This window comes from Anolis carolinensis, chromosome 1 (genome assembly GCF_035594765.1).
Source record: "Anolis carolinensis isolate JA03-04 chromosome 1, rAnoCar3.1.pri, whole genome shotgun sequence".
NCBI lineage: Eukaryota > Metazoa > Chordata > Lepidosauria > Squamata > Dactyloidae > Anolis > Anolis carolinensis.
In genome coordinates this window covers 277,508,497-277,530,942 of record NC_085841.1, presented here as the reverse complement: position 1 = coordinate 277,530,942, position 22,446 = coordinate 277,508,497, and the positions used below count along the sequence as shown (strand labels likewise).

At 38.5% G+C, this 22,446-nt stretch overlaps 2 protein-coding genes and 1 long non-coding RNA gene across 7 annotated transcripts in view; 2 read left to right on the top strand and 1 right to left on the bottom strand.

Annotated features, from left to right (window-relative positions):
* Positions 1–1,057: 1,057 nt before the first annotated feature.
* Positions 1,058–22,072, bottom strand: LOC134295396 (uncharacterized). 3 transcript variants are annotated; one of them, XR_010001954.1, is made up of 5 exons: positions 21,950–22,071; positions 19,280–19,338; positions 18,703–18,764; positions 13,204–14,877; positions 1,058–12,722 (listed from the first exon to the last, which is right to left on the bottom strand). It is a non-coding gene; the product is annotated as an uncharacterized LOC134295396 (long non-coding RNA). The 3 variants fall into 3 exon arrangements; XR_010001952.1 differs by having other exon boundaries at positions 1,058–14,877; positions 21,950–22,072; XR_010001953.1 differs by having other exon boundaries at positions 1,058–13,333; positions 21,950–22,072.
* On the top strand, positions 8,247–15,342 carry pth (parathyroid hormone). Its single transcript, XM_003224188.4, has 3 exons — positions 8,247–8,337; positions 11,263–11,353; positions 13,151–15,342. Exons 2-3 carry the CDS (start codon positions 11,268–11,270, stop codon positions 13,413–13,415), a joined length of 351 nt encoding a protein of 116 aa, XP_003224236.1. The 5' UTR covers positions 8,247–8,337; positions 11,263–11,267; the 3' UTR covers positions 13,416–15,342.
* Positions 22,069–22,446, top strand: part of btbd10 (BTB domain containing 10) — a 41,217-nt gene continuing 40,839 nt past the window's right edge. The window contains exon 1 of one of the 3 annotated variants that reach the window (XM_062967718.1): positions 22,069–22,200. The gene's annotated coding sequence lies outside the window, so the exon portion shown is untranslated. The remainder of the gene's footprint in view (positions 22,201–22,446) is intronic. The other 2 variants (XM_062967715.1, XM_062967716.1) reach the window with 2 other exon arrangements.

The window sequence follows — 22,446 nt, the reverse complement described above, 5'->3', positions numbered from 1 at the left end:
GACAAACATAGAGAAAGAGTTCATAATCACAGTTTTATACAAGAGAAAAGCACCAGCAGAGCAGAAATAGTGAACAGGCAGATGCAAACAGTGAATGGATGAATCAAAAGGGTTCAGAATAAAAAAAAATGCCTCATAGACAAAAAAGGCAGGGGCTGTAGTTTGAACAAGATCTTTATGAAGAAGTCAATAGAGTACAAGAAAGCAGTTAAAAGAGCACACTGAGACACAGAAGAAAATAAGCAATAGAATTGTGGATGAAAGAAAGTCAATGGGGCTGAGAAATGAATCTTAGAGAACAACACTGAAATAATCAAACTAGTAAGATGTAAGAGAATATCACACTGAGGGGGAGAAATAAAGAAAACTTTTAGCAATATTTAAAAGCTAAAATATTTGCAGAACACTGAACAATAACAACAAAAAGATGGAAAGAAGTATCATGGGAAATCATGATGTTGGAATGGAGATGAAATAGAAGCACTACCAAGAATTAAAGAGAGGAGGAAGTGTATAAACATTAAAAGAAAATGAACCATGCTTGAAAAGAATTAAAGCAAGATGAGTGATTAGAAAGAGGACAGCATAGGGAAACAATGAGCTCGATATGGAAGTGCTAAATAGGGGTTGTTCCTATTACTATTAGGATTATTATTACAAAGGCTGGATGGCCATCTGTTGGGGGTGCTTTGATTGTGCTTTTAGTGCATAGCAGAAGGAGGTTGGACTGGATGGCTCCTGGGGTTGCTCCTATTACTACTATTAATACAAAGGTTGAATAGCCATTTGTTGGGCATGCTTTGATTGTGCTATTCCTGCCTGGCAGATGGAGGTTGGACTGGATGGCCCCAGAATCTTCCACTGAAGTACTGTTAAGTCTATGTTCATTAAAAATCATTTTAAATATTGTATTGTTATTTCCTTTTTACTGCACTACAAACGAGTGAGGAATTTGTTCATTTTTTTTTCATTTAGTTCACACAAATACTCTCCATCCATATGCTTCTAACCCAACCCATCTGTCAAATTTTAAAACACAATGTGGCCCCTGTGCTCAAAAGTTTGTCCATGCTTGATATATATACATTATATTATACACACATACACATACATTTCTTGGGGCTCCACGAGAAACTTCTGCTTCAAAAAAGGCTCTGTGGTTGAAAACGTTTGAGAACCCTGCTGTAAATGGATGCAGATGCTTGGAAAAGTTAAAATGAAACCAAGAAATCTTCAATCTCTCTGAAGGGCATAGAAAAGAGGGGATGGGTAGAATGTTCAATGTAGTCTGAAACATGGAGGCAAGAAGGAGAAGAAGAGAGGAGGGACTCAATCAAATAAGAGCGATAGGGCTGGAACAAGTGGTTCCTAGACAACATCATTGGGGTATTGACAAATTATAAATCATTAATTGGTAATCTGAGAACACAAATACACCCATATGTGTTAAATATATATTAAATAGACTTATACATTTATGTGCATGGACAAAATCTCTTAATATAGTCGACTCTTTTTTCGTGTCAGGAGCAACTGACAAGTCGCTTCTTGTGTGAGAGAATCGGCTGTCTGCAAGGACGTTGCCCAGGGGACGCCTCAATATTTGATGTTTTACTATCCTTGCGGGAGACTTCCCTCATGTCCCTGCATGGGGAGCTGGGGTTAACAGAGGGAGCTCACCCACTGTCTGCAGATTCGAACTGCCGACCTGTCAGTCAGAAGAACTGCCGGCATAAGGATTTAACCCATTGCGGCACCGGAGGCTCCTGATATAGTAGACTAAAAGAGAAGAGCTGAATGCATATGGAATAAGTAGAATATGTAGGATTTCAGTAACACTTTTGTCATTTTCATACACAACTTTTTTCAGTCATTGATCACTAGGCAAATAAGTGAAGCTAATCTTTGAGACAAATAAGTGAAGCTCATCTCCACGACTGTCTTTTAACTGCATTTTTCTAGTGAGCCTCATCACGCCTGGGATTCTTCTCATTAACGAGAGGTGAGGTAACCAGAGTTCCCCATTTAGGTTTCAAAACAACTATGTAATGCTGTAGGAGACTCTATGCAAAGAAAGTGGGAAATGGTATGCATGCAGCAGACTGATACATTCACTAACCAATTTTCCAAACATAGCATATTCAGCACTAAAGGTGAGTAAGTGTTTCATTTCAGTTCTTTTTTTAAACTGGGAATTTATCAAAATTGTCAAAATTTGAATGGGCGAGAAAGCAAAACAGATGGATTTCCTTTCCCCTATTTTGCACAAATTAATGAATACAACTTCCTGGTGACTAAACTGCACATGACTCCTATCCAACCTAACCATGCCTTCCAATACTGAGTTTTTGTATCCCTTGCAAGCCTTTGTAGTAAGTTCCCAGGGCAAACAGGGATTTTGCATAATTAGTCATCCTTTATTGTGTATTGTCATGATAGGTACTGATTTAAAAAAAACAATCTTCAATGATTATTAGTTCTTGTTACACAGTTGGGTCCTCTGTTAAGCAAAGATCTCCATTGTGTTCACAGAAAACCTGCTTCTAACAAGAATGGCAAAATTAATACATACTAGAAAATAATTTACACTATACAATAGGAAGGTGCAAATAATATATGGTAAAATGGCAATTTTTTGAAGAGGGACAATTATGCTTTTTGTCAATAAGTATGGTCAACCCTTTGTAGCACATCTGCAAGGATAGTGAGCTCTGTTCAATCCCTAGATGTCAGAAAGCAGTCATTCCTGGTCTTTGGTCCTCCAGTTGTTTTGGCCTTCAGGTCCCAGAATTGTTGACCAAGCTGGTTGGGGCTTCTGGGAGTAAAGTCCCAAATACCTGGGGGATCAAAGACTAAGAACCACTTAGCCTGTTCTATTGGTTTCCTTTATTTCTTTTGTAGTACAGAAGCATCAAACTAGTATCTGGGTACATCATTGATTCAAGCATTTATTCTGGAGCTCTTTTTAGAGACATAAAGTGGGGTAGAAATAATAATGATATTAACAATAACAATAGTAATATAATGATTAATTGCTTTTGATAAAGTAATGAATCATTCAGCCATTGCATTTGCTAATTTTTTGATAGGCACAAAAATGTCAATGCTTTTTCTTCACTGAAAGCTTGTTTAACTAACAAGTGATGTACAAGAGACACCCGAGGCTACATCATATTGATTACATTATTGGCGAGGCATGCTGATGAGGTATTTGAGCAGCCACAAATCCTGTCACTCAAACAAAGATCTAACAAGTTTACTGACTGTTCCTTCAGATCCCCAGGAAAACATTCCTCAGACGTATTTAGAATGGTTGCCTCACTACAACCATCCAATGTGTCACCATTTACTACTCCCTTTTCCCGGTATGGCATTATTAGTAAACACATCCAGGTCTTCCCATTGATATGGACAAGAAGCCAAAAACTAATCCAATGCAGTGTGTTATTTTGCTATTTTAGACTTTACATTATGGAGAGACAAAAATGTTTACATTTTTCTTCCTTGTCTTTTTTTTTTAAGTATTACTGAAGTATTAGTAAAGAATAGAGATATCACACTGGCACTGAAGGTCCACATAGTTAAAGCAATAGTATTCCCCACAGTAACCTATGGACGCGAGAGCTGGACCATAAGGAAGGCTGAGCAAAGGAAGATAGATGCATTTGAATGGTGGTGTTGGAGGAAAATTCTGAGAGTTCCTTGGACTGCAAGTAGATCAAACCAGTCCATACTACAGGAAGTAATGCCCGACTGCTCACTGGCGGGAAGGATATTAAAGGCAAAGATGAAGTACTTTGGCCACATAATGAGAAGACAGGAAAGCTTGGATAAGATAATGATGCTGGGAAAAATGGAAAGAAAAAGGAAGAGGGGCCGACCAAGAGCGAGATGGATGGATGATATCCTTGAAGTGACTGGCTTGACCTTGAAGGAGCTGGGGGTAGCCACGGCCCACAGGGAGCTCTGGCGTGGACTGTTCCATGAGGTTACGAAGAGTCAGAAGCGACTGAACGAATAAACAACAATTACTGAGTTATAAACAGTAATATATAATGAGATAACCATTTTTAAAGAACAAAACAAGCAATACATTGGGTGTTGTATGTAATTTCTTAAAAAGTAAGATTTTCAACTCTTATGTGAAGTCTTTGATTTACAGGATCACATCATGAGAAAATAACAGTAAACTGATACGTTGACCTTTTCACTTTCCACGTGAAGAAAATGGAAAGTAAAAATACTGAAAATATTAAATATCCACCTCTTCCAATTGATGTTAAAATATGCAGATTTAGTATAATGGGGAAAATCTAAATCAATGTGATTTGCCTTCTTGCATCGAACCTGGTATTGTACAATTGTGTGTCAATGTGTCATTCTTAAAAGAACCATGGCAGCAACAATTTTTCATGTTCTGCTCTGCTACTTTTGTGAAGGTCAGTGAAGGATATTCAGCTTTTCTGAGAAAAAGATGTGCTCAGCTATAATGTGACACCAGCATCTCTACGCTGCATGCCCTGTCCTTCAGAAACGCCTACTGACCTCAACTATTAAATATGATATCCTAGTTAACGTCATTTTATCAAATTGTTGTTCATTTCCACTTATATTTATAGATTTTGTAGATTAATAATGGTTTTAAGGACAGGGGATGCAGTGATGTGGGATAAGTATTTACGTCAAAGCTCTTTCCTCGAATTAGAAATCAGAGCAAGAGGTGATGACACCTGAATATTTTCTACTCACACATAAGTCTGTTTGTCTTAGTCATTTTGCCTTTTTATCTTTCCTAACACTTTCTAGTTATTAGCATTCTTATTTAGCAAAAAATCCTATTTCTCCCTGCAAAACAGCTCTATTTAGGAACAACACTGTCACGATGAAACAACATAAAATATATTCTTCCACATCTCACAAATGAAAGTCAGGTCACCTGTGTCCAAAAAACATCAAGAATGTGGTCAAGATAGGAGATTAGGGGAGAAAAACTGGGATATTTTAAAAGCAGCTGAAATAGGTTGACACCATTGTGTGCCACAGTGTATGTTGCACCCTAACATCTCTGAGATTAATATGAACTTCCATAGTGAAGCAATTCTTCATATGTATTACATATACAAAAACTAGGTTTTCATTTCAACTTTCACACAGGGATCCAGATTGCCTAGATGTCTTTGGGCATATAACTGTACACAAGAAAACTTTCAAAATGTAGATAGCATGGTGTATTGTCTTGAATTGTTGAATATGTATATGATGCACACCATAAAGAAAGTAACAAAATGTAAACAAAAGTAAAAACAAACATTGACAATTGAAATTTCTTTCTTTCTCTGTTTTTAATCATATGTGCAGCTGCAAGTCTTAATTGTTGTGAGAAAGCAATAATAATAATAATAAAACTTTATTTATACCCCGCCACCATCTCCCCAACGGGGACTCGGGGCGGCTTACATGGGGCCATGCCCAAAACATTACAATGTAAACAACATATAAAAGAACAGCACATCACAATACAATAAGCAATACAATAAATAATAATATCAATTACAAAGTAAAACAAGGAGACAATGAAAACAAGGGCAGACCACATGAACATTAAGTTAAAACTCTGGGTGAGAAAGACATAAAAATAAAAACCACAGCGAACAGGATCATAAGGGAGTGGGGTATTCTGGAGGATAGATATTAGAGGGAGCAACGGAAAAGAAATATAAAATGGTTACTCTCCAAAAGCACAGTGAAAGAGCCATGTTTTCAAGTCTTTCTTGAAGGCTGCTAGTGTGGGGGCTTGCCTAATCTCAGCGGGCAGAGAATTCCACAATCGAGGGGCCACAGCAGAAAAGGCGGGTCTGGGATATTGGGAGTGGGGACAGGAAAGCTTCCCCTGATGAACGAAGGGATCGGGTAGGCTTATGATAGGAGCCTACAAGGCAAGACAGAAACAAGTAAATATATAATGAATAAATGTTTTCTTTTACGTTCTGTAAGGAACTAAGTTATTTCCAGAGTTCATTAATATATATAGTTAGGTACTCTATTCCCTATTTAAAGCCCATTTCTATTTCATTTACTGATATTCTACATTTCTTCGATTCTAAGACACACTATTTTCCCTATATAAACACCTCTAAAAATGCAGTGCGTCTTAGAACTGCAGATGTATCTTATGTGTTTTATTGGTGGTAGTGGTGGTACTGAAATTAGGGTACATCTTTCAATTGATGGAATCTTACAATTGAAGAAATACATATGTATACATCTAGAATTTTGTGTCAAAAAATGACGATGGCAAGAGCCAGGAGCAACTGGCCTCCTGAGGTGGGACCGGTCCCATCTCCTGTCTCCACAGTGACCTTTATTTATCTGTGGGTCACATCACCTCAATTAATACATGAGGTTGACATTGGACCTCATCAGGTGGGCAGGAGGAAAGCGGGAGAAAGCTGAGGGAACCATCCTCCTTTGTTTCCTACTGTCTTTCCCTGTCTTCTGGGATAGCCAGCCATCCTGTGTAATTTCCCATCATTTGTCGTGCTTTCCCCACTTCCTCTCCATTTTATGCTGAAAATGGAGTCTTCTCTCCGTTTTCAGGCACTGGCAATACCGATTCCCACAGGCAGCCACCGGAAGTAGCCCTGCGTCATGAGATGGTCTCCATGGGACTTCGTTTTGCCAGCGCCTAAAAACGGAGAGAAGACACACAGAAGAATGCATCTGATGGGGTCCTTATACACATTTACACACAGAGGTTTGTGGGTGGCAAGACAAATATCATAAGTGATGCTAAGAACTCTTTTTTGCACATATTATTGATCTGTTGTCATACACTACTGAACTATATCAATGAATGGCTCCAAAAATCTGTTCTCTCTCAAAGAACAAGTTAATTCATCTAGATCCATATGGCTAATCTAAATATGTCAGGCATCTGCCAGAAACAGAGACTAGGTGAACTGAACAATTTCCATGCAGAATCAAGAGCTACAGATACCGGTTGAGTATTCCTTATCTGAAATACTGAAATACTTCAAAACATGGCTGAGATAGTGCTTTCAGATGGTTCAATGTATACAAGCTTTGTTTCAGGCACAAAATTATTTAAAATATTGTGTATAAAATTACTTTTGGGGTATGTGTACAAAGTATATGTGATACGTATGTGAATTTTGTGTTTAGACTTGAATCCCATCTCCTTATGCATGTATATGCAAATAGGTATGAAAAAATACAAAACACTTCTGTTCCCAAGCATTTTAGGTAAGAGATACCCAACCTGTAACTCAAATTAGCGAGTCAATCAATCCTTTTGCATGAAAAAAAACAAGGAAACAAAATATTTCCCCAGAAGCAAACATTCCTTAATGGCTAATCCCAAAGAGAACAAATGTCCCTTTTCTATTTAGGACAAAACCAAGAGGATAGATATGTAGTATTTGCTTCAATTATAACTAATTTGTTCCAGTGGCATCAGAACACTGAACATCACTTCCTTGAAATCCAACTGTCACTTACATGGCACTATCATGTTAGAATGCAAAACCTAGACTAATAGCAGTTCCACTTGGCTTATATCTTTTCTGAAAGAAGGTAATTGTATTGTTTTCAATATAGTACAGGAAAAACAGGGGAAAAAATCTCATGACCTCTTAGGATGCCTGCCATAGACGTCAGTGAAACATCAGGAGAGAATGCTTCTGGAACATGGCTATACAGCAACCCAGAAAAAAAAAATTCCCAAATCTCAACATGATTCATTCTTGATGTCACATTGCATCGTAGGTCAGGCTCCAAGGTTGGTCTATGTATTGTGACGTGTAAGATTAATGTTTTGGGTCAAAATGATCAACAGGACAATGGTAGAATGCTTCTTTTTCCTTAATGGTGTCAGGCATGTTAGGATGCTATAGTCTGCCATTTATTTTAGTAGGTTTTGGAATCCTTCCACAAATGTTACTGTTTTTAGTCATCTATGGACCCATTAACATTTAAAACCGATCATTAATTAATTAACCCAATGACATAATTTCTTTATATGCATTTTTCCAACCTTCAGCTCAAATTCTCTAAAAGTCAAATGCTTTTGGTGTTGCCCAGGTTATTGACTTTTACACTCAATGGCCCATTAAGAAACATGACGGGTGGTATCAGGGTCAGGGGGTGTGTTTGGGAAAGTGACCTCAACTGAGACAATAAAAGGGCTGCTTAGTTACTTAGAGGGTCTATTTTAAAGTTACATTTAAGGAGTTCTCTAGAGCAATTAAGCAGACTTTAGACCAACTTCTGAAAGTTGCTGGCATACCTAAACGACGAACCAGCTGAAGGAGCAACTTGGTAAGAACATTTTATTTTACTCTGGAATTGATTATTATAACATTGCTTGCTTTATTCATTGTAATTAACTTTGTAATTAACAGATGGTAATAGAAATGTGTCATTTAGTTTTTAATTTAAACAACATTTCTGAAAACATCCATTTGGAAAATTAAACATTTTATGAGGGAGGAAACATATTGAATAGGGTTTTAAAAATAAATAAATAAATTGGAACACATAACCATTTATATTTCACACTAGGTCAAAGATTGAAACTGCAGGCATTCTTATGTTGGAAAAACAAAAATAATACACAACAGACTTATTAAAATACTTTAGTATATTTATAATATTTACAGTCTATTCATCTCAAAATGTGGACTCAATAAGTATTTAACCAGTGATTTATTTAATCAGTATCACAATTCTTTAAAAATTCAAACATTGCTGTAGAATTGCACTTGTTATTTCTTTCTTATTCTTGCATCAAAGGAAGTAATATTGCTCAAACTGTGATCTCAAGTCCCACTTACACTGCTATATAATGCATTTTGGATTTGCATTATATGATCAGTATAGACTCATACAATACGGTTTCACTGAATTGAACTGTGTGATATGAGTCTACACTAAGCCTATAATACAATTCCAAACTGTGAAACCTCCATTGATTGCAGTGCAATTGTATTGACATCAGTTTTCTAATGACCGAATTTTTCAGCCTATCATCTTTAATGATAAAAGCAGCAAGAAAAGGTAATTTCTTATCTGACAATGACACTCATACATAGGTATAGAGGTAAAACAAAAGATTTGTTGAAATTTCACTTATGAATGAAAATCTGAGTGACATTTAGGACGTAAGGAAACAGGAGATTGGACAAGCCTTTGGTTTGTCTGTGATGTTGAAAGACAAGGGCATTAACTTGCATTTAGTACTTTGACAACTCAGTATTTTGGAGACAGCGTTATGCACATCACTCATACCCAAATAATTGAACTGTTGTGGTTATGTCTTCAAGTGTATGCTGTCTTATAGTGTCCCTATACTAGGATTTTCATGGCAAGATTTATTCAGAGCAGTTTGCCATTGCCTTCCCCAGAGTCCTGCCCAAAGTCACGAAATGTTGTTTATGATTTGAACAGGAATTCAAACCATGGTGCCCTACACTATGCTGGCTACAATGGGACTAAATGGTTGATCCACAGATTTGGCTGGTTTTGAAATAAAGGATTTCAGCATTTTATTTCAAAACTGCTGCACAGTTTATCAAAATATTTCATTAAGGAACAGAATACACCTATGTTCTCAATTAATGCAAAGTGGAAGACAAAATTATACTTAAAATTAAGCTATTCATTTATTTATGAGGTGATGTATTACAGACAGAAATATTTAATACTTCAATACCTAGATGAAACCTTTAAAACAAACTAAAAATATTTCTTTAAAATATTAGTTTTTGACTTATGACTCCTGTTTTGCATCCTGCCTCCCCACCCAATCCGTGGCTGTTTTGGAGTGTCCCTGAGGCATTTCTTTGTAATCAACCACACAAACACATGCCAAAAGTTGTTTAAAAGTTTTGTCTAAACATAACCTGGTTTGTAAGCTAGCAATATGCTGGATACCACCTATTCAGTTTTGGATACACTCATTCAGTCTATACTATCAAGACATCTATTATTTATATTTATTTTAGCCATATCCAGAAAAATCTAGAAAAATATATTGGCTGTAAATTCACAACTAACAAAATGAATACAGTAGAGTCTCACTTATCCAACATAAACGGGCCAGCAGAACATTAGATAAGCAAATATGTTGGATAATAAGGAGGGATTAAGGAAAAACCTATTAAACATCAAATTAGGTTATGATTTTACAAATTAAGCCTCAAAACATCGTGTTATACAACAAATTTGACAGAAAAAGTAGTTCAATATGCAGTAATGCTAAGTAGTAATTACTGTATATATGAATGTAGCACCAAAATATCATGATGTATTGAAAACATTGACTACAAAAATGTGTTGGATAATCCAGAACGTTGGATAAGTGAATGTTGGATAAGTGAGATGCTACTGTAGTTATATTTTCACTACATGTAAATGATTAGCTTAGGAAAAGGATCAGTTCTGTCAGGAATAGGCTAACTCATAGCAAAGTTGGAAAAGGTTTTTGACTGGAAGTCCCGGAATCCTTGATCCATGGCCATGCCATCTTGGGAATTTTGGGAGTCAGAGTTCAAAAACTCTTTCAAGCTCTGATCTATAGCTATTAATGATGACAAACAAATGGGACATCCATATTCAGAGGCATATTATGTTGGAATACAGCTTTGTTGGGCAAGCCATGAAAAAGTGTAGCATCTTCCCATGTGTTTCTGAAGGGACTCCAAATAAAAATGGAAATAGTGGGCTAGTGGGCTAAAGAAACATTTCTTATATGATTTAACATGATTATTTCAATCATTCTACTATGTGTGACTCTGACCTTAGGAATGGATTCATTAAAATGAATGGCTTGTTCTATATGTGTCCAGACACCATCCAAACATAGATTCCTTCTCTTATCATGTGTGATGCTTGCTGTACTTCAGGATTAATGGGGGCATTGCCTGAATGCATGTTTAAGTGTAAAAAAAATTGTGATTACAAACATTTTAACATTAAATACAGTGGGAGATCTGGTACAGTAGCATCACATGTGATACTAGTTTCACATTCTTCTTCTGGAGTTTTACGAAGCACATCATCCCTTCTTTATCTGGAATATGAATATGATATTTTTACACTGGAGTAATATAATAACAGTTGCAATAGCCAGCATTGCTACCTGTGACAAACCCTTTTTTGCTACTTATATTATTCAAATTTAACAAGTAGTTAAAGTACAGTAATAAAATACAGACTAACAACTGTCAACTTCATCCCCCATAGCTAATATGACTTCAACCAGAGTCTTGGCTAAAACTACAATCATTTTATATGCAATCTGTTTCTTCACAAACGCTGATGGAAAAGCTGCAATGTAAGTAGAGTATATTGATATACATTTTATGAAATTAAACAGTTATTAGCTTGAATATAAGCCCTAGATCGGCCCATCTGCAAATCCCATCAGGCCCAGATCTAGCTGGCTGGAACTCTCATCATTCCCAAATGTGGGCAGGTCCAACTCTCATCAGACCCAGATCGGGCCATCTGGAAATGTAATCAACTCCGGATCTAGCCGAGTTGGAACTGGCAATGATGCAGGTCTCTGGATATGGCTGGATTCCAACTAATCCTCTATGAGGCTCCAACTAAACCCCACTAAGTTAGACCATGAGGTACCTTATGTACCAAGTTTGGTCAAGATCGATGGTTGGTGGGATTCATATGGCTATCCAGGACTAAAACTCGCATAAACTTCTATCAGCCCCCTTTGCCAAACCCTTCAATTATTTTAAGTTGGGTAATGAAGTGTGTGTGTGACAAGTTTGGTCCAGGTCCATCAAGCCAAATAGGAGTTTGATGGATTCGGACCAAACAAACATACTGTGACTTTTATATAGAAAATAAGCTTCCCCTTCTTTTGTTCAAATGATGCAAACTCGATAAAATGGGTCAGTTTAGTTCTCAAGGTCAAAGGCACTTCTTGAATGATGAAACTGCTGTAGCCAGGGCTTTGTCTAATTATTTCCTCCCCCCCCCCCCACCCATATGTGCACAAAACAAATCATATCTACATCTGAATGATAAACCAAGGTGTGAGCTTGTTCAGTGTTTCTTAAACATGTGATGTAGGTTGTTTTGTTATTCCTAGTGCCATATATGTATGCATTAGTTAAAACTATTTATTGCTTTCATGAAAACTTGCTGTGGACCAAATGGCTCTAGGATAGGCCTGGCATATTCTTTATACCATTTCTTGGAGTAGCACAGAGATGGGGAATGATATGTAATGGAAAGCAGAGTACCATATAGGGTAGGGAACTTCAGCAAATGCAGTTTAAAAAAAAGAAAAGAAAATTGCATTTCTACACAAATATAAAAGGCACAGAAGACCTGCTCTCTATTGCTTATGGTGACTCTCATTACTTTTATTCTGTAAAAGGTAAACTATCTTTCTTGTTAAATAACCACTTAGGAAAATGTTGTTAACCATTTCTCATCATTGGGAGGGAATCCTTGGTCTCTTAAACCGCAATAGACAGAGACAGGTTGTTACTGAATTTTTAGTGTATACTTTTCTGAAGGCAAGTTGCCTGTATGCCCAAAGTAGATATGATAGGATTTATCCAGTTTGCAGTCTCAGATGGCACAGCAGGTTAAACCTCTGGGCTGCTGAACTTGCTGACCAGTTCAAATCCGGGGAGTGAGGTGAGTGCTCGCTGTTAGCCCCAGCTTCTGCCAACCTAGCAGTTCAAAAACATGCAAATGTGAGTAGATCAACAGATATGCAGTCATTCCAGTCACATGACCTTGGAGGCATCTACAGACAACTCTGGCTCTTTGGCTTAGAAATAGAGATGAGCACCAACCCCCAGAGTTGGACATGACTAGACTTAATGTCAGAGGAAAACCTTTACCTTTACTTAGCAGGATCCATTAAAATTCGAACTGCTGCTGAAAGCAAAGGGTTAAAGCTCCATCACTAACAGTGTTTTATTCTGGATCACTCCACGCTCCACATGTCTACTCAAGACCCTTGAAAACAATCCAGGCCATTGACAAGGCCGTGAATGGGGTGACATGTAGCTTCGCCCAAAGATATATAAGTAAAATTTAGATTGTTACTGCTGTGAGGTTGTTTTTAATCCTTCCCAATCTGTTTTCATTACAGGAAGAGATCTGTAAGTGAAATGCAGATTATGCACAATTTGGGAGAGCACCTACATTCTGCAGACAGGCAAAACTGGCTCCTTGAGAGATTGCAAACTGTGCACCATGCTCCCCTGGTCGCTGAAGAAACCGTTGTAGATGCTAAGCCCCGTGAGGCCAGAAGCTGGAGATTGCATCCTGAGCACTTCCAGGCAAAGATACAGAGGAAACCAAAGGATTGGAATAAAGGTTATCGGGACAGCATGTTCAAAACAAAACCACAGTGAAATAACATAAAGTCAGCTTTCCAGTTAACTGCATAGAGTAGTGAGCAATCAGGGCATTTTATTATTTATTATTTATAAGACAATGACATCTAAAGGCACGTCTGCATAATACTTCTATTTGGGAAATATGGGTGCTCATTCTGAGCATTTTACTCCCATAGACTTCATTGGTGGGTAGCAACCGTGCAGTCCTCCAGCTGTTGTTCAACTGCAGGGTACATCTGGAAGACTATGCGATTCCTACACTTGGTCTATGTATAGAGGAGGTTCTGGCTGTCAGAGCTCCTCAGGCCTCATCTACACTGCCATATAATGCAGTTATATAATGTAGTTTAACTGCATTATACAGGTTTACACAACCATATAAGTTAAACTGCATTATATGACATTATAGATGGGGCCTCAGTTTTCCATACAGCTTACAGAGTAACTTGTAAGGACAAATCTATACCCACTATCTCAGAGATGAAAAATGGGGCATGGGTGGCCAAACAACATTGGAGTGCAGTTGAAATGGGAAAATATAAATGAGGAGGAACATGCTTTTTAGGAGAGGCTGCAGCAGGTTTTTTTTTTTTTTGGCCTGAACCTATTGGGGAGGGCAAGATTCCACTTTCTCCCTGCAATGAGTTAACTGAATAAAAATATTTTTCACTTTTAGCTCAATCTGCAGCAATGGAATTAGGCCAAGGACAGAGGGAGAATGAGGTAGGAGGAGAAAGAAACTGGAGCATTTAAGAAGTAGCTGAAAAGGTGGGGCCACAGAGAGTTCATTGGTCTTATCCCTGTCAACTGAGATACTTGGAGGGTATGAAGCTTGTCTGGCTCATCTACTTTGTGAGCTTCTGCTTTGGGGTTAACTGGGCAGTGGATGAGAAAACCTCTTGATTTTTCTAGGATGTTTTTTTCCTTATAACTTCTTCCAGGTATCATGCTACTGAACCTGGTACATAAGCATGCACAGTTGCTGTTGGTTCATGAATAACTCACTCACTACATCAATAGAGAGGTGTCTATACTTGTTTTCTGACAGTGATCTTACTATGTACACTGACTTCTAGAAAAAGCCCATGCTGGGCTTAGTCCCAAAATGCCCATCAATCCTTTGTCAATGTGTTCATGTCAACAAAAGCATATCTTCATAAATCTGTTTACATTTGCTGTTGTAATTTTATGCATATGTACTTAACAACCAGGTTAATTGAAATGATGGGGACTTCCTTCTAAGTAAATATGCATAGGATGAGGCTATAAGATATGCTATGAAGGAGAACAAGTTATAACCAATAACATGAAAACCAGTGAGGCCATATCATGGCACAAATATAGCTGATGGTACAAATTTATCCAGGACAAGAGATACTATATGGATTATAGAACACGGAGCAGAGCCCATTATTTTATGGTTTTCCAGGTTAACAAATTGCAGTTTTCTGTATATGTTGGTAAACACACGCAGACACTATAAGAGAAAGACAAATAAACTTTTATAAGATTTAGTACCTCATGCATTTTTTCACAAACTAATAAACTAGAAATGAATGTTCAGATCAAGAGCTGGCATTCATCATATTCAGACAGCAAAAGAAAATTTGGTTCCTTAGAAGTATACAGCAAAAATTTGATTGAGGGCCAAGTATTTTATTGTACTAGACATGTTCCTGCATACATGCAACTAATTGCAACAGGCCATAAAGAGCTTGTATTGAGTTTAGTGCATTTTACTTGGAAGAAGTGTTTTAAGAAGGAATAGGGTGGGTTTGTGGGACTGTGACTTTAAAATGCACTTTCTATTTATTCATTTGCTGCATGTTCAATTTAAATTTAAAGAAATGTAGTTTATTTCTTAAAATCTGTGATTTGCTAATGCATTGTCAAATAAAATGGACCAAAAGCTCTCAGACAGCAGTAGATGAAAAGCACAGAACTCTAGTTTTCCTGTCATTATTTATATTTGGAGATATATTTGGAGTTTATTTTCCTTACTGTCTCTCTGAACAGGAGAGTTAATCAAACTGGTACAATCCTGTTTGATGAACTTTGGTTCCAATGAAATCAGTTTAAATATCCATCTTGTATAAGGATGTTATCACACGAGTCTCCTAAAATGGCTTCTAGTGCAGTCAACCTGTCTTGCTTAAAATGGAAGCTTGCCTGCCTAAGCTTGCTTCTTATTGCACAAAGCATATCTGAACAAATTTTGAGAAAGCATAAAGCGCATAGACCACATGAGCCAAACTCAAGATTCGTGGGCCAAATCTAGCTTTTCATGTCTTTTTATGTAGTCCTCCAGATGCTGGACTACAACTGTATTCATCAGTTGATGGGACTTGTGATATAGTAACACCTGTAAGGCTGCAGATTGTTCTGTTCAGTCAGGAGAGTGGGGTTTAAGTGGGGTTTAGGTGCTTTGAATGTGATTTCCTGCTTCTTGGCAGGGGGTTGGACTGGATGGCCCATGAGGTCTCTTCCAACTCTATTATTCTATGATTCTACAAGGCTTCTGGATATGATGTCTGACATTAAAATGTTAGCCGCTCTGAGTCTCTCAATGAGGGAGAGAGGGCAGGGTATAAAACAAAGTAAATAAATAAAATGTCCTTTAATGTTTCCCAAACCTCAGAGCCACAGGTGTTGTTGAGCTGCAATTTCCATCACCCCCCAGTTTGCATGGCGAATAATAAGAAGTTATGGGAGGTTGTTCAATAATATCTGGGGACTCAAATTGGATAAAAATTAAAGAGCGCTGACCACTATGTAAAAAAAAAAGTTGATCCCCTGAATCTATGGATACTCCATCCATTGATTCAATGGCCCTTTGAAGGCAACCATAAGGCTGATGTGGCCCTTGATGAAAATGAATTTGGCACCCCTGGCATAGACCTTACTGCAGTTGCATGGATGTGTCAACTCCCAATCTGTGCTGCCCCTGCCTTGGTACACATCCCTTCTTTTTAATGTGAGAACTATGTAACTTCAAGAGTTTAGAGGTTCAAAGCTGCACATCTCTGAGCTTTCATTTTCCCCAGTTCCAAAACACTGATCATATACAACTTTAAAAGGGATGATCAAAGAAAAAAAGGTTAAGTTCTTGTTTTGCAGAAGACTACCAACAACATGCCCACAAGGAATGACACAGCTCCAAAAATCCATAGCTGAAACTGATTTCCCTTATTGCACTAGAACCCACATTTAAAGGACTTTGAACATACATTCAAAAATCAAAAGATGAGAGGAAGCTGTTTTCATCTAATACAACTTTAACATGACTTGAAGATTGGCCTGGGATGAGTTTAGGATGATGTCATGTGCTAGTGTTTGTATTCATGTCTAGGGAGCCTCCAACATGGCTTGCAGACTTGTGTGATGATTTCCTCAGTGAAGTGCCACTGAGGGCCCTTCCAAACAGCCATATAACTCAGAATATCAAGGCAGAAAATCCCACAATATCTGCTTTGAACTGGGTAATCTGAGTCCGCACTGCCAAATTTTCCAATTCAAAGCCGATAATGTGGGATTTTGTTCAGCTGTGTGGAAGGGGCCTCTGATCAATGAGATCTAGGTTCAGATAATTCACACTCTAATCCCAGTTCCTGGAATCCTCCACTTTACTACAGTCAAGACAAGAGATACAGTGGTACTATCTATCTATCTATCTATCTATCTATCTATCTATCTATCTATCTATCTCTGGGTATCTGGGTACATCATTGATTCAAGCACATTGATTCAAGCACATATTCTGGACCTCAAAATGATTAACTGCTTTCAATAAAATACTGCATCACCCAGCTATGGCATTTGTTCAGACTTGTGCTAGGCACAAAAGTGTCGGTGCTTTTTCTTCATTGAAAACTTCAATTAAGTTTTCAATGAAGAACATGAAAGGCACTGCAGACTCACTCAACCAATCAGCCATAGCAGAGCACCTGATGAACCAACCTGGACACAGTATATTATTTGAGAACACAGAAATGCTTGACCACTCCAACAACTATCATGTCAGACTACATAGAGAAGCCATTGAAATTCACAAGCATGTGGACAACTTCAACAGAAAGGAGGAAACCATGAAAATGAACAAAATCTGGCTACCAGTATTAAAAAACTCAAAAATCAGAACAGTAAATAAAAAGCAACACTCTGAAAACAGAGGATTTCCAGACATGAACCAACCAAGGGCAGTTAACTACTCTAAACAAAGGATGCCCCAGAGGCAGGAAGAAGACAGCAGATAAGCTTTTCAATGCTAATTAAGGTGATTAACTACAACATTCATACTGACCTCTCTCACCCTAGACTTTCCACAGTTATATATTAACCTCTTTGCTTAGTTTTCTCCATACCTCACAACCTCTGAGGATGCCTGCCATAGATGTGGGCGAAACGTCAGGAGAGAATACTTCTGGAACATGGCCATACAGCCCGAAAAACATACAACAACCCTGTGATCCCGGCCATGAAAGCCTTCAACAACACATTAAAACTTCATTTAGCTATTAGCTAACAATGATGCACAAGAAACACCTGAAGCTACATCATATTGATTACGTTATTGGCGAGGCATGCTGATGAGGTATTTAAGCAGCCACAAATCCTGTCACTCAAAGATTTAACAAGTTTACTGACTGTCTCTTCAGATCTCCAGAAGAAACACATTCCTTAGATACATTTGGAATGGTTGCCTCACTACAACCATCCAATGTGTCACTATTTACTACTCCTCCCTTTTCCTGGTTATGACATTATTAGTAAATACATCCCGGTCTTCCCATTGATATGGACAAGGAGCCAAGATCTAATCACATGCAGTGTGTCACTTTGCTATTTTAGACTTTACAAGACCCCTGTAAGTAAATAAGTGGAAAGATTTGTTTACATTTTTCTTCCTTGTCTTAAAGTGCAACTGAGATATAAACAATAGAATATAAGGGGATAGTGTAACCATTTTTAAAAAACAAACAAGAACTACATTAGGCTTTTAATGATATTTCTAAAAATAAGATTTTCAATACTTATGTGGAGGCTTTGATTCATACTTTCACGTTTATGAGAAAGTAACTGTAACAAGTTCCTTAAAGAGCAATCCTAAATAGGTGAGGGGAGAATTGTCATGTTAGGGAAATCCCGAGTTCCTCAACTCCTCCACTTATTTATAGTCAAGATAGTAAGTGCAGTGGTAGTTTTCGCTCTCTTGCATTTAAAAAGAATATGTGTAAACATACATACATACTCTATTAAACAGGCATATAGTACAAATCCATATGATTGTAGCTTCAACACTCACATAAAGCACAAGCCAGCACTTGAACAGTGATTTCTCCTTCACTATTTTATGAAGCCACATGTCTATAAAAATAAGAATACAGTACCTTTAAAAGTTGTACCACAAAATAAGTGAAGTGATGCGTCCTGAAATTATAACCATGATGTAACTAAGCCATATAATTTTAAAAGATAATTGATAGAAATACCTAGTTCTTTGCATTCATTGTGATAATAATTTTATTAGGCCAACCAAAAAACTGCAAAATTCATCATGCTAGCCTTTAAAAACTGGTGGCAGACAAAGAGGATAAAATATTGTGCAGAGAGGAAAAAATGAAAGCATTCTTATCATGGTCTGATTCTAACATGATAAATTCTTGTTCCAGTATGTCCAAAAAATTGGGAAGAGAATACAGAAATAACGTCAGCATTATTGTATTTCAGGCTGTGATCATCTGGTGTTTTGATAGACCTGCAGTGGAGTTTCACACATGCTAGCATGAAGCAACTCCCTCTCCATAAATGTTGGTCTTTCTTACTCATCTCAGTTTACATTTATTTATTTATTTAAAACATTTATATTCTGCCGTTCTCACCATGAAGGGGACTCAGGACGGAGCACAACATATATACGGCAAGCATTCCATGCCAGTACCTAAAATAATTATAAATATACACAAACATTAAAACATTAAACACTAAAATCAGTTACTGTATATCTACTTCAAAATCAGCTGTTTAAACCAACTCAGGACACCATGCTGGCTCTGGTCACGTCAGGCCTGATTTGATTCCATGGTGAATGCAAGAAATGACCTGAACTTGGTTTGTGGAAGTCCCATGACACTTTTAAAACACAAAATCAAACATAAAACCAAACACACAGAAGTTTATTAACAGTTAAGACACTAGAGGGAGTTATTAGAGCTGAGAAAATAAATTATATTTCAAGGATCTTGTTTCTATTGCATCTGCAGGCAGATCAGATGACTAGACCTACTTAGAGCGAAGTCATACGATTTTTTTAGTTGCTTTGCATTAAAGCTGGCCAGTAAAACTGCTGTGGATAAATCTGTAAATGGAAAAGGGAACATCGTCTACTCTCTTTTGCTGTGAACAATTCAGTGTCATCATCTTCTAGGACTTTGTGACCTAAATCACATAAACTACACTCCGTTGCAGATTCAGAGCAGACAGAACCGCTTATAAAAATAATGTTGTTTATTGTTTTATCCTTTACATATGTACGTATCACCTTTTGCTGCAATAATGTGTTACAATCTAAGACTGATGCTAGAAGAGAGAAAAACAGGGAAGGAAAAAGGAAAATATGTAAATCCAAATATTGAAACATTACTGAGGTTATATAACAAAACTAGATGATTATTGGGTGCTCAAAAAAGACAGCTTTGGGGGAGGAAGACCCAAATAGAAGTTCATTTGAGTGAACTGAGATTAGTTTGATTGCCTCACCTCCTCAATAATGTTGACTATTAGAATACCTGTAGAGGGATGCAGTATTGCAATGAGAAAAAGGTTGGCGCATGTTAGGCTGATAAAAAGTGGCACCTGACCTTTTGATGGTATGAGTGTCAAATAATGTTTCTTTCCTTAAAGATCCAAACCTTTGACCTCGTTTTAATTACAAAATGTTTTTCTAGACATATTGCTGCAGGATCCACACCCAGCAGATGCACTGAGACAACCCTTCCTTGTTATTATGACTTGATATACTTCCTACACTTGATGTCTGCTTCTGCATGTTGAATAAGGTATGCAGGGAAAATGATACCATGTAGAGATAAGGACCTCCCAGTTGGAATAAACAAACAGGGTAAATCTGATTCAACATCTTTTCTTAATCTTGCCTAGCGACAATGTGGGTGTCAAGTTTCAAACATGTCTGACTGCAAGACACTAAGGCCCCTTCCACAAAGGCATATAATCCACAATATCTTCTTTGAAATGAATTACAGTATCTGAGTCCACATTGAACTGGATTATATGGCAATGTGGACTCAGATAATCCAGTTCAAAGCAGATATTGTAGATTATCTGCCTTGATATTCTGGGTTATATGTCAGTGTGGAAGAGCCCTAAGACTTTGTATTGCACATATATATATACACACACCACATACCAACTATGGAGTATTAGTGATATAGCCAAGAACATGCTGAGAATCAGGTATGAGGCACTTTCTAACCCAAAAAGTGCCTCATACCTGATTCTCAGCATGTTCTTGGCTATGCTGTACAAGTGTCCCTTTTGCGCAAATTGAATAAAGCCTCTGTCGTTTGCCTTCATCCTGGTGGAGTCTTCGGTTCTTGATTTGCTACCCATGCAAGCTAGCTCTCTAGGCATCTCTCAGGGCTTAGGACAACTGCAAATTCTGGCACCTTTTTCAAACAGTATGTTTTACAGAACAAAATGGGTCTTCCAGCTAAGTAACATTACAATTGGATGGCTGAAATAAACAAGAAGCCCTTTGCTTTCTTTTGCTTGAGGGCAGGGGCAATAGAGTACTAAGGCACGAACTTCAGGTGGCAAGATGTTCCAGAGAGATGGCGCCACTGCTGAAAAGGCTCTGCGTCTAGTTGTTAGACACAAGGTCTTAAAACTGGGGACTTCCAACAGGTCTTGGTCTTCAGAACGGAGGGATCTCTGGGGTTTGTAGGGGGTGAGTCGGTCCCTCAGGTACATCGGCCCTAGACCATGTAAGATTTTAAAGGTAAGCACCATCACTTTGAAAGTGATCCGGTGCTCAATTGGTAACCAGTGCAGCTGCAGTAAGATTGGTGTTATGTGGCATCTCATCGGGACTCCCGCAAGGAGCCAGGCAGCTGCATTTTACACCAATTTGAGCTTCCGGATCACCGACACAGGAAGGCCAATGTAAAGGGCGTTACAGTAGTCCAGTCTCGAGATGATCGTAGCCTGGATCACCGTAGCCAGATTGTCCCTAGACAGATAGGGACAGATATTGAATAGATCAATAGGTACCGCTCCAGCGGGAAGGACCGCTCCAGCGCCCTATGCCGTCATGCTGGCCACATGACCTTGGAGGCGTCTACGGACAACGCCGGCTCTTTGGCTTAGAAATAGAGATGAGCACCAACCCCCAGAGTCTGACACGACTGGACTTAATGTCAGGGGAAAACCTTTACCTTTACCTATGGGTCTAGAATATGTACAGTAGTTCAAAAACCAGGGTGGATACAAATACATGTGCATACATGCACACGCATATCTCCATGCATACATACATATATATACTCGCGCAGGCGTTTATGTGTTTGCGTCGGTCCCGGAAGCGAAGCCGCCAACATTACTCCAACTCCCCTCGCTTTCGCCCCGTCTCCCGCCTCCCCGTACCTGGAATATCGCGAGACTTCACGCACCCACAGTGCATGTCTCGCGAGAGCGCTGGCGATTGGCCGGGCCTAGTCTTTGCCTCAGGCGACGTCGGCGGCTGAAGGAAGAGAAGAAGGGAAGTCGAGCTCGGCAGGCGCAACAGGTGAGGCGGGCCGCCCGGCTTTTCCGCGGTGAGCAGTGCCGGCGGGGGGTAAAGTGTCCTCAGGGGCAGAGGGGGAAAAGGAAGGGAAGGGAGGGGGTGTCCAGAGGGGTCCGAGAAGGGAGGCGAAGCACCGGCGGCCCTCAGGAGACGGATGATAGCGTGGTTTGCGAAACGAAGAGATGGCCTGTCCCTAAAGGGGGCTGTTGTTGCAAAGTTGGGGGAAGGGGGTACGTGTTGCGTGTACAT